The sequence below is a fragment of the Erinaceus europaeus genome, chromosome 3 (genome assembly GCF_950295315.1).
Source record: "Erinaceus europaeus chromosome 3, mEriEur2.1, whole genome shotgun sequence".
Lineage (NCBI taxonomy): Eukaryota > Metazoa > Chordata > Mammalia > Eulipotyphla > Erinaceidae > Erinaceus > Erinaceus europaeus.
The window spans coordinates 153,807,726-153,829,160 of NC_080164.1; the positions used below are offsets into that span (position 1 = coordinate 153,807,726).

Consider the following 21,435-nt stretch of genomic DNA (forward strand, 5'->3'; position numbering starts at 1 on the left):
ATTAAATATGAAAACCCTAAAAAGGAAAAAAAAAAACACATTAAATGAGAAGAGATGATTCATTATTAACTACCATAAAACATTTCTTGTTTCATTTCAGCTACGGTATCAGAAGTGCTTGGTAGCCAGGCCACCTTCACAGAAAGTTCGACCACCTCCTCCGCCAGCAGACTCAGTGACCAGAAGAGTCACAACCAATGTAAAACGAGGGGTCTTATCCCTCATTGACACTTTGAAACAGAAACGCCCTGTCACAGAAATGCCATAGCTCCGAATGGTAAAGGATTCTGTACTATTTACCTGAAGATTGAATAGCTACACTAAAGAAGATGAACTGATATCTGGCCTTCCAATTGCTGATGCTTTGTCTTCAGAGAATTTATCTTTAACCAGTGTTAGACAAGCATGTTCTCTCGTCTTGCCACCATCACATGATATGAAAAGAAGCATGACAAATTTTTTTGCTGTAAGTTACATCATGAACAGTGGAAGGTCTTTTTCTTACTGTACATATCGTGAACATCACTTAACTCCACACAGAGAGAAGAATATGGCCACTCCTCACTCCCCAAGTGAACTAAGACTGAGTCCTTGGGGTGAATGAAGCCTAAGTTACTCTTCTTGGCGTCTTGGCTGGATCTGTCCCAAGCAACTCTTAAGTCCTACAGCACTTTGCCCTATTTTCAATATTGGAATAGACACTGCACACCAGATACCATTGAATTGCTTTAAAAACAAACAAAAAAACCAGGATGACAAGTTTTTGTTTTAGTGTTTCGTAGCACTGAACCTTGGCTGACAACATTGGTTGTTAGTGTCAGCATAGAACCCAGATGGCAGGCTTCCTTGACAAGCTCTTTGAACATGGGACACCATTTCATGTCTACAGCTGTTTGTGGGATGTTGGAACAAAAAAAAGTGAAACTTCAAAATCAAAAGAAAAAAAAAAACACCTAAATTTGAGTAATTAAAAGCAAACAAAAATAGCCTTTCTTTTCAGATGGTTTTCAAACTGTGATAAAAAAAAAAAAGATTAACAAAATCACAATGCATCGGGTGGGACATATTTCAAACTGCCTTATTATTGTACAATGCAGCTAGAGAATTATAGTTCACTATGGCCATTCTCTACATAAAACAACATTAAAATGAAATATTCCTCATAAGCCTTTCATCCTTGGTTTGCTAATTAGCCAATATGCAATTGAGAGTTGAGGAAATGCCATTTATGTTTTATATTTCTACTGCCACATTCTCTGTTGTTAGTTCACCTCCTAGGTAAATATTCTGCTAGGATTCTGTAGCTGGCACAACCGTACCCTAATGCTTTTTGCCCAGAAAGCTGTCTGTCCATCATGTATTGTCCATGGCAACAAATTCAGTTGAACCATTCTTGAAATTTATGTAATAGAATTTGTTGAACTCTACTAGATATATTTTTTAATTTATATTTTTCCACTTATTTTCAAGATTTAGAACTTTCATATCAGAACAAAATATACACAGGAACCGTGGACTATTTAACACATACCCCCCCCCCCCCCCCGCCAAATAGCACTTTCTTTCATTCTGCATAGTTAACTTAGCTATGAAGATATATAAATTTAGATTCTTGTTGACTTGTTTTAAAAGGTAGTTGCTAAGGAGATCAATCTAAGTATTAGTCTTGTTTACTTTTTAATGTCAAAATTAGCATGTCACGACATCCAGTTATAGATGCTTTGTTTATCCACTTCTGTGTACTTGTCAAACTTGCTTCCACATTCATATCACACTGGAGCCTTACAGGAGAGGAAGGGTACTTACTAAACCCGTCTGAGAATTAAAATACAAAGTATCTAAAGTATAGGTCATCAAGTCTAAGATGTCATGAAAGTTACTGAGAGAACTAATACTGGAGTTCAGACTTCCCAACTCTTTCTTACTGTGTTCTGCTACACCTGTCTGAAAGGGCCTTTCTATAATCACTCTGGGGCATATTCTAATTATTGTCAAGGAAGTTTTAGAATTGTCTGGGTAAATGGAAACATGTCCAAATTATTCATTATTATAGCACCACTGCCCACTCTCCGTTCAGGACTGTTTCCTTCAATGTGCCTCATCAATGTTAGGAGGACAGGCTCCTGCATGCAGTATCACCTATTCAACCCATGAGGTTTCCAGAGACAATAGTGATAAGAGAGATTCTTAACTCAAGAACCTAAGCCGCCAGAGAACATGATGGAATGAGCAGATCTCTAGTCTCTGTTCCCTCTCAGAATTTGAGAATTGTGGTTAGCATTCAAGTGTTATGACATAAAAAAGTGCCACTGTAGAAAAAGAAGGATGCTTCTCACCAGCCTATATGCCACTGAACCACCCTTGCCCCACTAGCATCCAGGAAGGTGCTGCCTGCCAGCCTGTAGTCCAAGCCTATTCTAAGTAACCAGTGCCATCAAAACTATAGCATTAAGAAAATCCTCATTGTTGCCCTTTAAACGCTGTTCAAAATTCAGTCGTTCATGGCGATTATTCATTCATCTTGACCTCCATAGTGAAACATTCTAATGCGATAAACTTCAAAATTCTGAATAAGTAATCCACTTTTACATTGGAAATCTCTACCAGAATTGCCCTTTCTTATTTTTTTTTAAGATATGTGTTTGTTTTCAGGTTCAGGAATACTGAGCTAGCTTTAAGTAGCAAACTGATTATATATATATATATATATATATTTGCAATTATAGGATGCATTAAGATGAATGATAGCCTTTACATATTGAAAACCTTACTGCAGGTATTTTGTTTTGAAAATAGCTTTGCATACTAAATACAATTAATTTTGTAAAAGTTCTTATGTTAAACCATATGTTCAGACACTTTCTGCCATGGCCAAAAAGTATGTATGAAAGTATGTATGTATTTTTCTGTGAAAGGATGCCAGTGTTTTACCTGATGTTGTAGTGACACTTCAGTTACCTATGCATTCTTGATATCTGATTCCGTAAACAGGCAGCCATGTTCACAATGCCTTGTATGTTTTATCATTTTTTTACTTAACCTGTTAAATACAGCTTAAGATATTTTTATTTTATTTATTCTATTTTTACTGAAATAGACTGCATTATTGTGTTAATGTATTATCTTTACTGGATATTATCTTACAATGTATCCAGGTCTAAGTAATCTCAGAACTATACATTGCCTACAAGGTGGTTTTGTAATGATTTGTAGTCACATTTTTATTGGAATACGTAGAGAAAAAGGCAAAATGCTTAAAGTTCCTTTTATTTTTTAAAAGCAGCTAGATAGACGCAGATGTGCCACCTCATAATATGTGCTCCTTGTCAGCATCAAGGGGAAGAGCCAACATGCCTATGGTTGAAAACTTTCCTTTGCAAACTTACAGCACTGCTTAGTGCTTCATTTTATATCCCTCCCAATATGTGTGAGCTCATCTAGTAGACAGACACACACATCCATGTGCTCTTTGTTTCCATCAGGATAGAAGACCACACACAGCTGGTTAGGTCTACTGTTTTTTTTTTCCCCTTGTGTCTGTTTGACTGCATGAGGGACATTAGGATCATTTCCGTTGACGTAAGTTCGTGGTGATAAATTGTTGGCACTGCTATTTTTTTTTTTTTAAAAACTCACTTTATAATTTTATGATGGATGTTTATGAAATAATTCTACACAAGGCTATTTGCCAAGAGCCCTGTATCTTTTCCCCTTATATGACACAGTCATTTCTTAAGCGCATAGCACCACACACAGATTTCATGAGGAATGTTTCCCTAATTGATATTTGCCTAGTAACACCATTAGCTCTCTAGTTAGCCAGGATCACTTAACCTAAAGCACAGCTAATACGTGTTACATGGGCAGTAGTAACTGATTTCAGCTTCAGGGAAAAGTACTATTCACATTTTATCAGTGAGAACATACTCCCTGCCATCCAAAGCAACTTGTTTTATTCTGAAAGAACGCTTGGTTTTTCCTTTTGCCCCTTTTCCTGTCAACTAGTTTTACACATTTAAATGTAATTTGTTGTGAGAATAAACTTAGCTGCGTAAAATGTTTGGCTTATTTATCTGGCATCTCAGTTGCATATGTATAGGAACAGAAATATAAGTTTAATGACAGCATGCTAGTCATTTCATCTTCAAATGACTCTTAAAAGTTTAAGAAATTATTTTAGTAACATGATTTGCTTTGGTCAGTTTTGCATATGTCCACCTGGTAAGAACCAGAAGGTAACTTAATGTTTGTGTGACTGATCACACCATTCACATTTGCTGGTCAGGAGGGACACAGGCTGGACACACACCACTTAGGCACTAGCCTGAGAATTGTGTAAGCAGTTTTCTAGTATTGAGATAGTCTTTCATTTCCCTTGAGAGTCTGATATGACAAATTTAGAATACAGTTATACAGGCACTAAATTTAAAGGTAATTAGGAAAACAGCTGATCTGATTTTGTTTTTAACTCTTAGACAAATGGAAGACGAATAATATTTCAAGGGTTTTTGTTGTTGTTGTTGTTGTTGTTCATCTTGCACTTTGCCTAGTAGTTTCTTCCTTTTACTCTGTCAAAAGCAACAACTCAAGAAATTATGAAGTGGTAAATAATTTAAGAGTAAAATACTGAATTTGGTACTGGTATGTTTGATGCCATACTTGTATAACTTACTAAGAGCTCAAGAAAGAAAAAATGTCAGTGTAATTAATATTCTTCACTAGAATTCTTGATAATTGCTTTTATCCAAAGTACATTTTTCTTTTTACTATACCAGATCATTCAAATAATTGATCATGTTCTTTCCAGAAAATTCTCAAAGAAGAAAACTTCAGACTTAAGTAATCAATCATTTAATTCATAATCTCCATATACTTATAAAAAGAAAAGGAATTCAGTGACAAGATGCAAGCTATGAGCTACTGAAAAATAAGTGCCTAGAACTGCAACAGAACATGAATCCCATGCTACTATGGAGATCAGAAAAATATTCCGAACTATTTAATCTATTTCATAACAGTGAGAGGTGGTGTGTTTTTTTTTCTCCCCTAACTTAGCACATAAACATAAAAATCTGAACCCTGCTACTTTTGGACAATGGAATACTTCTTAGCCTGAGCCAGCAGGGAGAGGGCAAGAAAGGGATTGAAGGTTCTTGGAATAAAATACCAGCTGTTTACTAAACAAAGCTCAATCCAGTCTGAGCTGGACTGGTCTCCTAACAGCATGGAGTAAGTACTCTAAACCAAGTGAGAGTGGAAGAGCAAGGATCAAACATACTATACTTTTCAGAGCCAACAGATTATACCATTGTTTACTTCTAAAATTAGTAAAATAAGCTGAGCCTTTAAGATTTCTGTACTGTTTAGGAGTCAGATTTAATATATAAGAATTCCTTGGGCATTTAAAATACAATAAGCCTGGCACACACATAAAAATTCTTCTTTTTCACGGACACATTTTACATTTTACTCATAAATATCAATCTTGAGCTAAAATTAAAAATAAGAAATCTACCATTTTTTAGCCTTACTTCAGATGAGAAAAATATATAAAACTAGAACGGATGTAGACATAAATAATACATCTTGAAGAAAATTGTCTAAATTATTGCCACCTGAACTGAAGATTTAGTAATTTGTAATTTATATAGCACTGTTCAACACAACTGGATTCTGAGACTAGAACTTTAAATTCAAACTTTATGAATGTATCTGAACATTTTAAAACAATCAGATTTACTGTTAATAGCTTACTTGATTGAATGTCAAACAATTTCTGTTGCCATGATGAAAAGTATCAATAGACCCAGAAATAATAATCATACTAATTCTTGGTAGGCAATTGATAATACATTCAAGATGAATTGACTCTTAATATAGTTAACATCGTGCTGTAATGTATTTTAATTGTGCATCAGAGATTATTTTCCAATGTTTGATCATTGTGTGCCATTTGAAATGACTTGTATCTTACTATTTCACCTGATACTTGAGTAGAATCACACATTTTATAAGTTTCTTCAACAAAAGATATCACTTTGCTTTGCCTCTTCAAAATTATTACTTTTTAGATGGAAATTTGCTTATAGTCACAAAGTATTTGACATAGTCAGAAGGGAGAACTGATAGTGTTCAGTCTGCTCAGGCTCCTCAGAGCTCTTCCCATGGAGACCAGTTTTCACTGTCAACGAATTACTCCTCTGAACTACTGACATCTAGAGCTTTGGGACTGCATATTCTTCCTGCTCATACTCAATCACAAAATAAAAATTCACATTATCCCTGTTCAAAGAATGTTTTGATATTAAAAAAAATTAATGAGTAGTGACTGAAGAAACAGCTGACCAGAGACTGAAAAATAATCTAAGTTGTGGGAGGGCCAGCATCTTTTCTGTATCTATACTTTTGAATAAATTGCCTCACAAACTGAGCCTGAAAGGAAGCCTCTTAAAAGGCAAATCATGTTTCCCTTCAGCGACATGTGTTGCTTTCTTTTAAAACGGGTGTCCTAAAGTCAAATTGAAAGTTAGTAAGAGTGAGACAAGCTCTAAAAGCTGATACTAAGACTCTAACTGCTCATTCTAGAACAACTCAGCACTGAGCTGGGGAAATCTGAATTCTGCTTTGTTAACCCCCTACATTACAGATTCTCATTTGTTTTAGGTCTCCTGAAGATAGTACCACATTTAGTAGATACTAAGTAACCAAGAGTGAGCATCTTGTATAGGGATATCTAACCTTCAGAGAACTATCAGAATTTGAAAAGAAATCAACTTCTCTTGACCACTGTAAAAAAAAAAAAACCACAGAACAGTCAAAGCCATGGTCGAGAATGCCTCACTAGGGAGGAAGGTAAGTTTTCTTTAGGTTTGTCCCCTCTTCTGGTTACTGCTGGAGTGGAAAAGTAGCCAGGAAAAGCAGTCTTGGGTCCAACCCAGTGATAGCAAAAATGTTGAGACGGCAGGTGAGGCCTGATCCCTGGGGAATTTGAAAATGGCAACATGACTGGAGGCAAAACAATTTCTATGGGTTTCAAGGCAACCATTTTGTCTTCAGGTCGAGGTCTGATACAGCTTGTCTGCCGTTCATACAATCTAGAAGATACAGTCTTCATACATGGAGGCACTAAAGAACTGCAGGCAGGCTTGTTGGCCTTTTTGACCACCTGTGACGAAAGCCCTACCTGGGTTGCACTTTTCTGCTGAATTGCTGTTTTGGTTGCTGTTCGCTCAGGTTGATTAGTATTTGTGTTAGCTTCTCGATTCAGGAACTCGGTGATTTTCTGTTGGATGTTATCAGCAGTGGAAGTTTTGGGCAATGTTGTTCTCGATTTCTTCTTCTTCTTGTCCCGTTTTGAAGATTTACCCACCTCAATCCCATCCAGTAGACCTTTGGCTGCAGCACGGGCCAAGACATCTTTCACAGACACTGTCTCAGAAGGGTCCCGCTACAATCACAGAGGCAGTCATAAAACATGGGAGTTAACTAACAGTGTGTCTATTACATCATTATTTCAGTACAAAAAAATTATATAAAAATAAAATACATGGTGTTTAGGTTTTAGTCTCTGATAGGCCTTATAAAATTTAGCAAATGACCTTTTCTATTCTTAAACATCCCCATTTGTAATCTAACAGGAAAAAATAAACAACTACTGAGCTTATTTCTTAAACGTGAGGTTAGATGAACCAGATGTGGACAAGCTGACTGGAAAGGTAGGGTGGAGAGCAAGCAGGGAGAAACATTCTGAAGAAATATAAATATTCAAATAAGGACTTTTTGTTTTTGCTATTTAGTAATACTTTTTCCCCTGTTCTTTTTAGTTATTTGTGAAATAAGTACAATGTATTTAATAAGTTCCTAGGATCCTTTATGAGGCTTTGTTGTTTCTTAATTCCAAAATATGAGGGATTAGATTGCTTTCCTTACCTCCCTTGTTAGAACAGAAAGAAAACAACCATTGGTAATTTCAGATGGTTCTATTCTGAAAAACTTATCAGTAGATAAATGTATTTCCTTTAAGGAGCACAGTGGAAGGACAGGAGGACTGAGCCTGCAGGAGAGAAGAGCAACCAGTAACTAGAATGACATATCTGCCAAGAGAGGGGGAAAGTACATTTCAAAATATTTTATTCTATTCAGTTTTCTAGTAATTTAAGCAAAAATCCAAATACCTATAAAATGCTGAAGCAGTGCAATAATACTATTATGTTAAAACTCTAGTAGTTCATGTTAATGATGTATTCTATTTCCTAAGTTCTCCATATATAAACAACTGTACTCAGAATACTGAGCTTGCAACAAATTAAAAACTCACTCCCAAGTTATTAATATGTTAATAAAGAGGCTTCCATTATCAAAACAGGCAATCAATCGTATGTAATGACCATAAAGGATGATCCAGTATAACTTTTAGTTCCACATGCTGTCAAAATAAAAAGAGATGAACTTTCTTTTCTGGTCACTTTTTGCACAATTACAATATAAATTAGCACTTATAATTTTAGTTTAAAGATTGACTCACTAACAAGAGGAAAATCAGCATCACTCTTATCATATGTAGTGGTGGGGCTGAACTCTGAACCTGTTGCAAGCTCTGACCTCTCCTACTGTCCCGCTGCCTAAGCTTCCAGTCTATCATTTTAACCACATTATTTTTCCCAATCACTTCTGGACTATTAGTGAATGGCATAGGTAATGTTCCAGTAAAAACATTCTGTGTCAGGAATATGAAAAACTCTACTCATTAATATTTTTAAATAAAATCTGGGTTTTTTTACATTTATCATTCAATAGTAAGTGGTTCATTTACAAACAGTTCTTACATTCCCATGGTTTTATAGTCAAATATATATTTTAAAAGGCCATTTCATATAATATAGAATGTAAGGGACTCATTAATATTTGTGTTGTATTGTGAAATTTAAAATATATATTTTTCATTATTTGCCTGCTGTGTGCAAAGCACATAAATAAAATATTAATTTGTTCAAGTAGTTTACAGTTTATTTGGAGGAACTCCTCAATTTACAATGATGACATAAAGAAAACCAAATAAGAATGCTGAACTAAGGCGGGGCAGTGGCCCAGTATCAAGCACAGGACTTGCAAACATGAAGTACCAGATTCTATCCCCAGCACCTCATATGGCCGAACTGGGAAGTGCTCTGATCTCTTTCATAAATAGAAGAGTAGTAAATCTTTATTTTAAAAATGTTGAGCTATATATATCCAGTATATAAATATTTCCATATGGCTAGGTATGAAGTAATTAACGGGATACAGAGGTAATAAGATACAGACTAACATATACCTTCAAATGGCAATACCAGAGGGTCTGGCAAATGGTGACAATAAACATTAGTAAGTGTCTTTGCTGAACTAAGCTGAAAAATAATGACAATGTAGATTCTAAAGGCAACAAAAGTTCATCTCAGCAGCCTTGTAACCAACTAACTGAATTTCTGAGGCCTATTCATACATTTTCTTTACACAAATAGAAATAAAAAATATTCTTGGGAGTCGGGCTGTAGCGCAGCAGGTTAAGTGCAGGTGGCACAAAGCACAAGGACCAGCATAAGGGTCCTGGTTCGAACCCTGGCTCCCCACCTGCAGAGGAGTCGCTTCACAGGCGGTGAAGCAGGTCTGCAGGTGTCTTTCTCTCCTCCTCTCTGTCTTCCCCTCCTCTCTCCATTTCTCTCTGTCCTATCCAACAACGACAACAACAATAACTACAACAATAAAACAACAAGGGCAACAAAAGGGAATAAATAAATTAAATAAATATTTAAAAAAATATTCTTGATGTTATATTTTTTAAAAATACCCTTTTTTGGGAGTCGGGCTGTAGCGCAGCGGGTTAAGCGCAGGTGGCGCAAAGCACAAGGACCGGCATAAGGATCCCGGCTCGAACCCCGGCTCCCCACCTGCAGGGGAGTCGCTTCACAGGCGGTGAAGCAGGTCTGCAGGTGTCTATCTTTCTCTCCCCCTCTCTGTCTTCCCCTCCTCTCTCCGTTTCTCTCTGTCCTATCCAACAACGACGACAACAACAATAACTACAACAATAAAACAACAAGGGCAACAAAAGGGAATAAATAAATAAAATATAAAAAAAAAATTAAAAAAAAAAAATACCCTTTTTTAGTTCACTGGTAAATATCACCATCTAGCAAAGTACCTAGCACATAGCTATTCAATAAGTACTGTGAAATTTTATAGGCACATATATGCTGTTTTTTAATTAGTAATAATAAGTCATAATTAAGATTTATCAAATTACATTAAAGAAATAGCTCCTAAATAAAAAAAGATTCCCACATTTCAGTTATTTTAAATTTTTAATTTATTTTTTATTGGATAAAGATAGAGAGAAATTGAGAGGAGTGGAGGAGATAGGGAGAGGAAGACAGAGAGATACCTGCAGCCCTATTTCACCACTTGTGAAGCTTTCCCCCTACAGGCAGGGACCAGGGGCTTGAACTTGGGACCCTGTGCACTGTAATGAGTGCGCTTAACCAGGTGCCCCACTTCCTGGCGCCCCCCCCCCATTTCAATTTAAGGGCTGTTATCTTTAGTGGTAAGAGCACAAAACTTGCATTCAAGAGGTCCCGGTTTCAATCCCCAGCATGCATATGCCAGGGCTTGTGCTGGCATATGCATACTGGGGATTGTCTCTCTTGTCATAAAAATAATTTTACACACCCCCACACACATACTTTACAGCCTTTTCCTTAGGATAATAAATTAAGCTCATACCCAAAAGGCTCACTAATACTTAACAAGTTGATGATAAATTGATTTAGATGAAATTTTAGATTTAGACTTGATCCTGGAATGGTGAATACTTTTGAGAATGTCGGGGTGAGGAGAATACATTTTGCACATTAGATATCAATTGAAAGGACAGAGAGTAGACTGCCAGTGAGTTAAATAGTGCCTCCCTCTCTAAAAAAATTTCATGTCCACCCAAAACTCCAGAATATAATTATATTTGGAAATAACAGTTATTGTGTATATAATAAATACTAGAGTAGATTTTAAATCCAATACAAGTGTTCCTCTAAAGAAGTGAAGAAACAGAGAAACAATAGGAAAGAAGGATTGTGAAGATGGAGGCAGACTGGAGTGATGCAGCTACAAGTCAAGAAGTACCTACTACCTGTGCAGACCTGACCTTATCACAGGAACATCCAGGCCTACAAATCAGAAGGAAGAAACCAGAGGCTCTAAACTTATTGATGCACTACTTGGCTTGAAGATGGAGGAGTAACACGGCAAGGAGTGAATGTGATTTCTTGAATCTGGAAGCAATCTTGGATTAGCAGCTGGCAAGGAAATAGACCCACAACCACAACAGTGGTCTTAGAAATGAATTTTTCCCCAGAATCTTCAGTAAAGATGTCATCAGACTGGCCTCCTGATGAGAGCATGCAAACTTCTGACCTGCAGGACTGTGAGGTAATTAGCAGGTGTCCTTTTTGGCCTTCAGGGTTACCACTGGGGCTCAGTGCTGGCACTACAAATCAACTGGCCACATCTTTTCCATTTTATTTGACAGGACAGAGAAATTGGGGTGGGGGGAATAAAGAGGGAGAATAAGACCCTTGCAGACCTGATTCATTGCTTGTGTCACTGCCCAGCCCCCACAGGTGTTGTCTTTAGCTGCTACTTGCGTGGTAATTTCTTAAGCAAACAAACAAACAACAACAACAACAAAACCTGCTACAGAATGGGTCAATTAAGTGAGGAGAAATGCCAGAGTACATGACAAATAATGGAAGAAAGGATTGGCAGCCTCAGAAGAATGAGGCTGCTGTAATAGATGCACCTACTAAGGGTTAGAGAACCTATTGGAGGAAGGACCACATGGAGAGCAGTAGGAAGCATGCTGGTGAGAGGAGCACCTGTTCAGTGGTAGCTTTCCTCCTCAGGCCAGAGCTGACACTACCAGAGGCCATTATAGAACTGGGCTTACTGATAGCAATGAGGATAGAAGGATCTAGAAAAAAATAGACCAAGTGAGCAAACTATTCTTAAAAAAGTCAAATCTATGTGAGTACTGAGTGTAATAGCTACTAAGGCTAAACTAGTGCTCCAATTCCTCTATGCAATTATTACCTTGTCTATTAGATATCAGAAAATCAAGGCATAGGATACAACCTAACTGTTCCTAGCTCTCAAAGACTATTTTCTGATAGCACATAGAGAACATTAAATCTCTACCACTGTGTCAAAATGTCAAGTGGACAAAAAAAGAAAACCCCCAAAACATTTGGTCATATCATTCAATGCTTAAAAGACTTTCATAAAGCTAGGCATCCACTGATAATATTTAGAACCTTTTATGATTATGGTATAAGTATAGGTCTCAAGGTCAATGAAAAAGAAATTGAGAGTTTTAGGATTAAGCCCATATACATATGATCAATTTATTTTTAACAAAAACATCAAAAGACTATTTAATGTGGGAAGAATAGTCTTTTCAGCAAGTGGTACTGAAAAAAACTGGCTATCTACATCCTTAATAATGTAACTAGAACCCTACCTGATCATATGCAAAGTTATAAAATTAATCATAGGCCTAAATGTAAAAACTAAGATAATAAAGCCTTTGGGAGAAAACACAAACATAATTCTTCATGACCTTGAATTAAGCAACAGTTATTTAGATATTATATCTACAGGACAAACAACAAAATAGTAAACAAATTGTGATTTTTTTTCCCCCTAAAGTTTTTATTTTAATATAGCACCAGTTTTGTAACCAAGATCTCAGTATTTCCCTTATACAGGATATTCACTGGCACAAGCAGGTTTCCCCCTTACTGGTTCTCTTTATAGTTAACAGTTTTCATTACCAGTCTACCTGAACTTTTAAAATGTTGTTCTTGTGGCCCAGAAGGTGGCGTGGTGCATGGGGCATTGGACTCTCAAACAGAAGGTCCCAAGTTCAATCCCTGGCAGAGCATGTACCTAAGTGATGTCTGGTTCCCTCTTTCTCTCTCCCTCTCTCTCTCTCTCCCCCCTCCTATTTCTCTCATATATGAATAAAAATATTTTTAAAATAATAAAATAAAATGTTGTTCTTACTCGAAGTTACCAAAAGGAGAGGTGGAGGGGAGATGTAAGTGTGGAGGCCTCCTTGAGTACAATTTATATGAAAATAGCTAATATACTAATACACAATCATGACTTAATCTGAGACAACATCTTGTGAACAACAGACTTTTTGTCATATTATTTTCTTAGAAACCTTACCCCTGATAGACAAATTTAAGAAACATTCATACTGATGAATGTGGTTATATACCAGACATAGTTCTCTTTTCTTTTTCTTTTTTTAAATTTATTTATTGATTTCATAATGATTGAAGACCATAGGATAAGAGAGGTACAATTACAATTCCTACCACCAGGGTTCTGCATCTCATCCCCTCCATTGGAAGCTTTCCTATTCTTTATTCCTCTGAAAATATAGTTTTCTTTTTTAGTAAATGGTGATTTGGTTATGTTAAGAAGTAATTAAAGGAGCTGGACAGTGGCTAGAACACATGTATGAGAATGCATCAGAACCTAGGTTCAAGCCCCCAGCCCCCACCTGCAGGGAAGAAGCTTGACAAGCAGTGAAGTAGTGCTGCAGGTGTCTTTCTCTTTCCTTCTATCTCACCCTTCCCTCTCAATTTCTCTCTATCTCTATCCAGAACAAATAAGAATATAAATAGAATAGTAATAAAGAAGTAATTAAATTCTGAGGTTAGATATTAGCCAGCAACAGGAGCTACTAAATAAGGAAGCCAAGAAGGGAAATACAGATGTGATTTACACATTCACTTATAAAAGAGCAGAGTGAAAATAAATTTAAAAAGAGGGAAAAAGCCATGTGCTTATTAAGAATATACTGTAAACTGTTACAGGAACAGTTCAAAACATGAGAAATAGGTAAAAAAACAAAGCAAAAAAATACATACATTCAAGATATGTTCACACTACAGACAAAGTAATACTGTCCTTTCTCTACCCCCTCTTTATGGCAGTGTTCTTTTTTCAGAAGCTAATATAATTATTCAGGTTATTTTTATCTCCATTTTTGAGATACCATAGGCCAAGAAAGCCTAAAAGACATGTGATTCCAATGATAAATATCTACATTTCTCTCTATTTCCAAGGTTAATATATATACTTTTTTCTTCTACTAAGACATTTATTTGTTTATTATCATGGGATATATGTAATTCATACATAAGTTTTCCAGAAACCAATCAAGTATGTCTTTTACTTTACCAAGGATAACAACAAAAAGATGAGAGTGTAGCATACCAAGATGCTATAAATGCTCTAGAGGGTCTATTTTAAAGGTGTGAGAAGTTAGGTATTTGGTCATATTAAATTATCAAAAAAAAAAAAAGGAAGTAGGACATCCTTTGTTTTTAATAACAGCTCTGAGATCTTTAAAACTTTATTTATATATTAATGAGAGAGAGAGAGAACCAGAATCTCTCTCTGGCAAATGTGATATTGAGGATTGAGTTCAGGACCTCATGCTTGAGAGTCAAATGACTTACTTCCTATACTGTGCCACCTCCCAGGCCGCTTCAATAATATTTGACTAAGTAGCTTAGATAGAGTCCTCTCCTTGCTTACCTATAAGGTTGGATTTTAACCCCAAGTTCTTGAAATTCCAGTGCTTTCTTAACAACAGTTTCATTTTCTTCTGGGTAAACTGAACATGTGCAGTAAACAACTGCTTGAGCTTTAGTAACTGTAGTTAAAGAAGATGTAGTTACTATAATAACCCTGTTAGCAATCCTAAACAAATAATTTATATTTCCAAATATGTATTAGATGACTACTAGTGCCACATGACTTTGATGGGAAGGATTTTCATATAAACTTGCTTGGCTCTCCTTGAAAGCACAAATTTGTAATGAAGCCTATGGTCTCTATGTAAAATAAATCTATCTGGATTGCATAGAAATTGAAAATTTGACCAACGTAACCTAATTACAAGCACAAACAAATACACAATGAACATTACCATGAGATTTATTATCTCCAGACATTCTTTCACAAGCTATTTTGTATAACTAGTTAAAAGGATCCTAGAGGGCTAGAGAGATGTACAGGGGTAGTACACAGGATTTGAATGGGAGAAATCTGATCCAGGTTTGATCCTTGGCATCACCAACAGCCAGAGCTGAGTGGTGCTCTTGAAATAAGTAAGTAAGTAAATAAATAAATCTCAAAAAATGTTTAGATGTGAATCCCAACTCTGTTACTGACTGCTAAGAAGCTAAGGAAATTACTTAAATGCTCAGATCTTTCATCTATAAAATGAGGTAATACCTGCAACTCACTTATTTATTCAGTTATCAAGCACCTATTAAGTTCTACCCTAGACATTCAGGATGTATAGACAAAAATTCTTGCTCATGAGGAAACTCTAAGTTTTATTGCCAGGCTAAGGTGTAAATAAATAGAATGCTATAGTATTGTTAGGAAGTGATACATGCTATAGATAAAAATAAGGGGTAGATAATAATTTGTTTCAGAGATAATGTAATTCTAAATAGTCAAAGAAAGCATTAAAATTATCAATCTTCTAGTCTTCTACTCAACTGATTTCAAAGGTTATTTGCCTGCTATTATCTTCAAAATAATAATTATAGTAGACCTTTTCTGTGCTTTCCTCTTGCCTAATTTTCCCTCCTGCATCCTATATCTTTATTTATTAGCTGTTTTATCTAAACCTGCATATTTATCTTTAAGGCTCTGAGGAGTCAAGGTTTATTCATGTGCAAATCTTTAATAGCTGACTTAATTTGAGACCCAAAATATATAATTAATAAGCATGAAAAGAATAAAAGTGTATGTAACTTCTTAGAAATTTGTGGATTTTTTATCCAAAGGGCCAAGAAGTGGTGCACCTGATAAAGTACACACATTACAGTAGTCCCCTCCCGCAGGGGAAAGCTTCACAAGTGGTAAGCAAGGCTTGCAGATATCTTCCCTCTTTCTACCTTTGCCTCCCCTCTCAATTTCTGCCTGGGTCTATCCAATAGTAAAATAAATAAACAAATTTTTTTTTAAAAAAAAAAAGGCAAACTTTCTTTAAAAAAAAAAAAGTTAGATTTCATATCCATAAGTGGAAGGGTAGTGCTATGCAAAATGTTAATAGTACTCAACTCTAGAGTGACTGAAGCAATAGCATACATACTTAGAGAAAGCTAGTTTTATCTATAATTATATCTCTCCCTTCTTTATTTGGGGTTAAAGAATAAGAAAGACTTTTATTAAAATTTGGACTATATAAGAGTTATTATGAGCAGGAAAAATTAGAAAATAAAAATTACACCAAGATGCCAAAGGGAAGAAATTCGATTGAAGATAAAAGTATACAATAAAGGCTATATGCAATTATTTAATTTTGGAATAAAATTAGTTGTTAATAATGCTTGCTGACCTATATCAAAATAATTGCAAAACACTTTAAAATAGACTGTTAAAAACATACATTTGCTATTTGAAACCACTAAGACTGAGTGGTCTGGAAAATGTAGTGAGTTCATACCTTATTGCCTAATTATAATAGATAAATGAAATATTAATACTTCTAAGATTTAATGAAATTCCTTAAGATTGTACTAATAACAAACTTACATTTCATTGCATGCATTAGCTGTTCATACTGCTGTTGGGCAAGATCATGAAGTTTATCTTCTGATATGCCTCCTTGAGACAGATCTTTAAGCAAACCTGTATCTAAAAGCAAGTAAGTGGTTTAAAAGAAACCACTATTGGGTAATTTTTATATATTGTCATTATCACTTTATTCTTTAATCATTGTCCTTTTCATTTATTTTTTTTTATAGCAACAGAGAGAAACTGAGAGGTGAGGGGGAGATGGGGAGGGAGAGAGAGATACCTGTAGCACCACTTACAGAGCTTCCCCTCCAGGGGCTGGGTGGTGGCACACCTAGTTGAGCGCACATGCAAGGACCCGGGTTCAATCCCCTGGTCTCCACCTACAAGGGGCTAGCTTTGCGAATGGTGAGGCAGAGCTGCAGGTGTCTCGCTGTCTCTCTCCCTCTCTATCACCCCCTTCCCTCTCAATTTCTGGCTACCTCTATCCAATAAATAAATAAAGCTTCCCTCTTGCTGGTGGGGAAGGCTTGAACTACGGTCCTGTACTCTGTAATGTATGTAGTCAACCAGGTGTGCCACCACCCCACTTCCATTATCCTTAGTGCAAAATTTTATGGAAAAGATTTGTAAAAATCAAATAGAACGTATTATTATACTTCCAGTGCCAAGAATAAATAAAGGTAATTTTGTCTAGCTTTAATATTGTTTTCCTAAATTCTTTTGAGATAGTCAATTAGGAAGTTTCTAGGTAAAGAAGAGAAAAATGCAGCCAGTTGATGGCTACTAGAGGAAAAGAGATGTTAGATTTACTTCCCGGGGAGAAACTAATAGACTGCAGCCAGGTTTGAGTGGGAAGAACACAAAGGAATCTGGTTAAAAACATTAACTTGTGGGAGTCGGGCTGTAGCGCAGCGGGTTAAGCGCAGGTGGCGCAAAGCACAAGGACCGGCATAAGGATCCCGGTTTGAACCCCGGCTCCCCACCTGCAGGGGAGTCGCCTCACAGGCGGTGAAGCAGGTCTGCAGGTGTCTATCTTTCTCTCCTCCTCTCTGTCTTCCCCTCCTCTCTCCATTTCTCTCTGTCCTATCCAACAACGACAACAACAACAATAAAACAACAAGGGCAACAAAAGGGAATAAATTAATAAAATAAATATTTAAAAAAAACAAAAAAAAACATTAACTTGTGCATTAACTTGGGGAGTTGGGCTGGTAAACGGCAGGCATAATGGTTATGCAAAGAGACTCTCATGCTGAGACTCCTAACACCCATGTTCAATCCCTTAGCACCACACTATGCTAGAGCTGAGCAGTGCTCTGGCAACAATAACAACAGAAAAGCAAAATCATTAACTTGGACCAGCTTTGCCATTCACATGACCAACCCAGATTTCCACCACATTGGAGGAAGCTTTGGTGCTGCTTCTCCCCTCCCCCCAGTTCCATCCCCCTCCATCTCTGAGAATATCAGCCTGATCAGTGAACTCCCCTGTGATGCCAAAAAAAGAAACAAAACATTAATTTGCCTAAAGAAATTTGGAAGAAGAAAAAACAAATTCTAGAAAATGTCTTCATAGATCAAGAAACTTAGAATGATTTTTTAAAATTAATTTTAAGAGGTCTTTATTTTCAGTGAGGTTCTAGGGAGTGACCCCAGGCTTCGTGCATGCAAGACACTGCAGAACTGTCTACTTAGTTCAAGTTCTCATTATTGAGAGAGAGAAGAGACACTGCAACACTGCCCCACCCCGCGTGGAGCTCTTCCAGTGCTGCCCACCCATGGTGCTCCCGCTGGATCCTCGGGTTCATACCTAGGACTGACTCATGCAAGTAAGGTGTGATATTTTTTATTATTAACATACAGGGAGATGCTACTTTACATACATCAATAAGTCTGGGTGGCTTCAACTTCTTTGAGTCTTAGATTTAGATTTGTAAAAAATAAAGGATCTACTGAAATAAACTGAAGGACTTAATGAAATAAGCTCAGTCAAGTTCGAAGTGAATTATCATGCATACAAGTCATAAGATGCTCAATAAACATTAATGTTAAATTATACTCTGAAATTGATTAAAAGGGGGCCAGGAGGTGGCGCACCAGGTTAAATGCACATAGTATGAATTATAAGGGCCCACACAAGGATCCAGGTTCAAGCCCCTGGCCCCCCACCTGCAGGGGGATTGCTTCACAAGCAGTGAAGCAGGTCTGCAGGTGTCTATCTTTCTCTCTCCCTCTCTATCTCCCTGTCCTCTCAATATTGAATAAAATGGAAAAATAAAATAAAGGGGAAAAAAATGGCCACTAGAGTGGTGGATTCATAGTGCAAGTACTGAGCCCCAGTGATAACCCTGGAGGCAACAGTTTATATATATTCCCTGAATTATTATTTAACCTGAGGTAGTCATATAAAATCTGAGGTTTAACTGAATATGAAATAGTTTAACTATGATTAAATTAGGACCATTTTAGAGGCTATGCTCTAGAATCAGACAGATTTATTCTGAAGTTTAACTCTTTCTGAGTAGTCTTTTTATCTATATAAAATCTTGATAATTTTCTTCTTAAATTATATAATGCCTATGCCTTGAGTTATGATCTATACCATAATAACCAACAACCGCTCTTACTGCTAAACCATTCCAGTTTATGCATTCCTTTTGCCCATATCTTACAAGATTGTGCAAGGATTAAATGAAGTAGTCTGTATAAAGTACTTTATACATAGTGAGGACTTTGTGCATAGTAACTATTCATTAATCAGATTTATGCCACTTTAGTGATTTTAAACATTTATATTCTTAGAGATTTATTAACTAGTGAGAGAGAAGGTTGGGGGTGGTAGAAGAAAGCACACCAGACCATCACTCTAGCATATACAGTACCAGGGATCAAACTTGGGACTGCCTCCTACTAGGGAGTCCAACATTTTATCTACTCACTACCTCCTGGGTCACAACATTTTTTTTTAATTACTATCAAAAAATTTCAGCAATTTATAAATTTAAAGTAAGAACAAATACCTTCATGCTCATTTAAAATAAATTCTACTGGATTACTAACACCCAATCCTGAACAACGAGGTAGGAGCAGAATCACTTTAACCTTCTGTAATCGAAGATCCTTTGATTCAATGTTAAGAAATGTCTCATGAAGTATCTCAATATCTGGATCAAAAACAAACACGAAAAACTGTGTACAATAGTAATGGAAAGATTAGTGCTATATGTAAATATATGTCTGTTATTCCTCAAACCCATAGAAAGATATTCTGTTATCAGAAAAGAGGAGCTATTCTCTTCTTACTAATAAGTTTATATGGAAACTCTCTAGATGGAGTACTTTTTCCTTCACTTTAGCATACAATTTTGCAGTTTAAATATTTTCTACATAAAATATAATTAAAGTTTTCATCTGGAACTTGAGATCCTACTTAAAGCAGTATGGTGACTTGTGGGAAACGGACTTCAGAGACAGAAATATCCATGCTCGATTACCAATCTTATCACTTACTAGCTCTGTGACAATCCCTCTAACTCTCCATTTCTTTATTCATAAAATGGAACAATGCCTAAGTCATGTAAGTGTGGTGAAAGCTGAGGTAGAGCAGTTAAGTTGTTTGCAGTATACTGGCTACTTTTCTTTCTTATTTTTTTTGCTTTTTGCCTCCAGGGTTATCACTGAGGGTAGGTGCCAGCACTACAAATCCACTGTTCCTGGAGGCCTTTTTCCATTTTTTTTTAAAAATAGGATAGGACAGGACAGAGGGAAATTGAGAGAGGAGGGGAAGAAAGAGAGGAGAGAAAGATACCTGCAGACCTGCTTCATCCCTTGTGAAATGACACCCGCCCCCATGCCGTGCAGGTGGGGAGACCAGAGCTGGAACCAGGATCCTTGAGCAGCGTGCTTAACCTGGTGCACTACAGCCTGCCCCCCAGCCCCCTTCTCACTCTTTACCAACTTTTATAATCAGGCTTCACTAGGGTAAGGGGGAGTAAAGTGTTGATAGTATTTATGAAGTAGAGTCTAAAGTTACTTAGGGAACTTGTAATTTAGGTGAGAAGAGCCTGCTGTCCCTGGGGTTCTACTTATCTGTGTCTTAAAGCTACCTCTCCACTTCTGTAAAGCCCCATGCCCTGACCCCAAAAGTCCCACTACCTCCTTCCATTTGACTAATTTTTTCCTCTTCTGAACCTCTTTTGAAATTATATTTGAATCAAGTGGGTTTTCACATCCCCTAATTCTAAACTATTATAAAGGTTCAAATACACACAATAGTCACAGGAATAAATTTCCAAGTAGCCATAATGAGAACTTTTACTGTGAACCATTTGTGCCCAGTTTTGTTTCAACTAGACCTACATCCACTTCCATATCCCCCAAATTCATCCTGAATATATAAGTATTTCAATATATATATATATGAACTCATTTTAAAACATAACTATACACAAAAATAATTAAAAGAACTACTTATAATTAAATAATACAATAGCCATTCATGTCTCAAATTTCTAATATTCTCACGCATGTTAACACTGGTTTTTTTTTTAAAGGATTTAAGTAAGGTGCATACATTGCAATTAGTTGCTAAGTCTTACTTTAAGTTTATTTTTACAGGCTCTCTTTCCACTTTTCTTATCACATATTTCTTAATAAAACTTTGTTATTTGTGCTTCTAGAGTTTCCCACGGTCTGGATTTTGCTAATTGCTTCCCTAGAGTATAGTTTAGCATGTCCTATCTTCTGTGCTTCCTATAAATAAGTTATTAAATCTTCAGAAACTTCTAAATTAGT

At 36.4% G+C, this 21,435-nt stretch overlaps 2 protein-coding genes across 18 annotated transcripts in view; one reads left to right on the plus strand and one right to left on the minus strand.

Moving 5' to 3' along the window:
• APBB2 (amyloid beta precursor protein binding family B member 2) overlaps positions 1-4,057 on the plus strand; it is a 420,468-nt gene extending 416,411 nt beyond the window's left edge. For all 14 annotated transcript variants that reach the window (XM_060188179.1, XM_060188181.1, XM_060188171.1 and 11 more), the window contains one exon: positions 101-4,057. In XM_060188179.1, the coding sequence (XP_060044162.1) occupies positions 101-268 (168 nt within the window). In that variant the 3' untranslated portion in view covers positions 269-4,057. The remainder of the gene's footprint in view (positions 1-100) is intronic.
• A 778-nt stretch (positions 4,058-4,835) lies between these two features.
• NSUN7 (NOP2/Sun RNA methyltransferase family member 7) overlaps positions 4,836-21,435 on the minus strand; it is a 38,202-nt gene continuing 21,602 nt past the window's right edge. The window contains exons 8-12 of one of the 4 annotated variants that reach the window (XM_007526993.3): positions 19,662-19,805; positions 16,657-16,758; positions 14,641-14,758; positions 7,930-8,053; positions 4,836-7,447 (exon numbers count right to left, since the gene is read on the minus strand). In XM_007526993.3, the coding sequence (XP_007527055.2) occupies positions 6,815-7,447; positions 7,930-8,053; positions 14,641-14,758; positions 16,657-16,758; positions 19,662-19,805 (1,121 nt within the window). In that variant the 3' untranslated portion in view covers positions 4,836-6,814. Of the gene's footprint in view, positions 7,448-7,929; positions 8,426-14,640; positions 14,759-16,656; positions 16,759-19,661; positions 19,806-21,435 lie in introns of those variants that run through there. The other 3 variants (XM_060188185.1, XM_060188187.1, XM_060188186.1) reach the window with 3 other exon arrangements.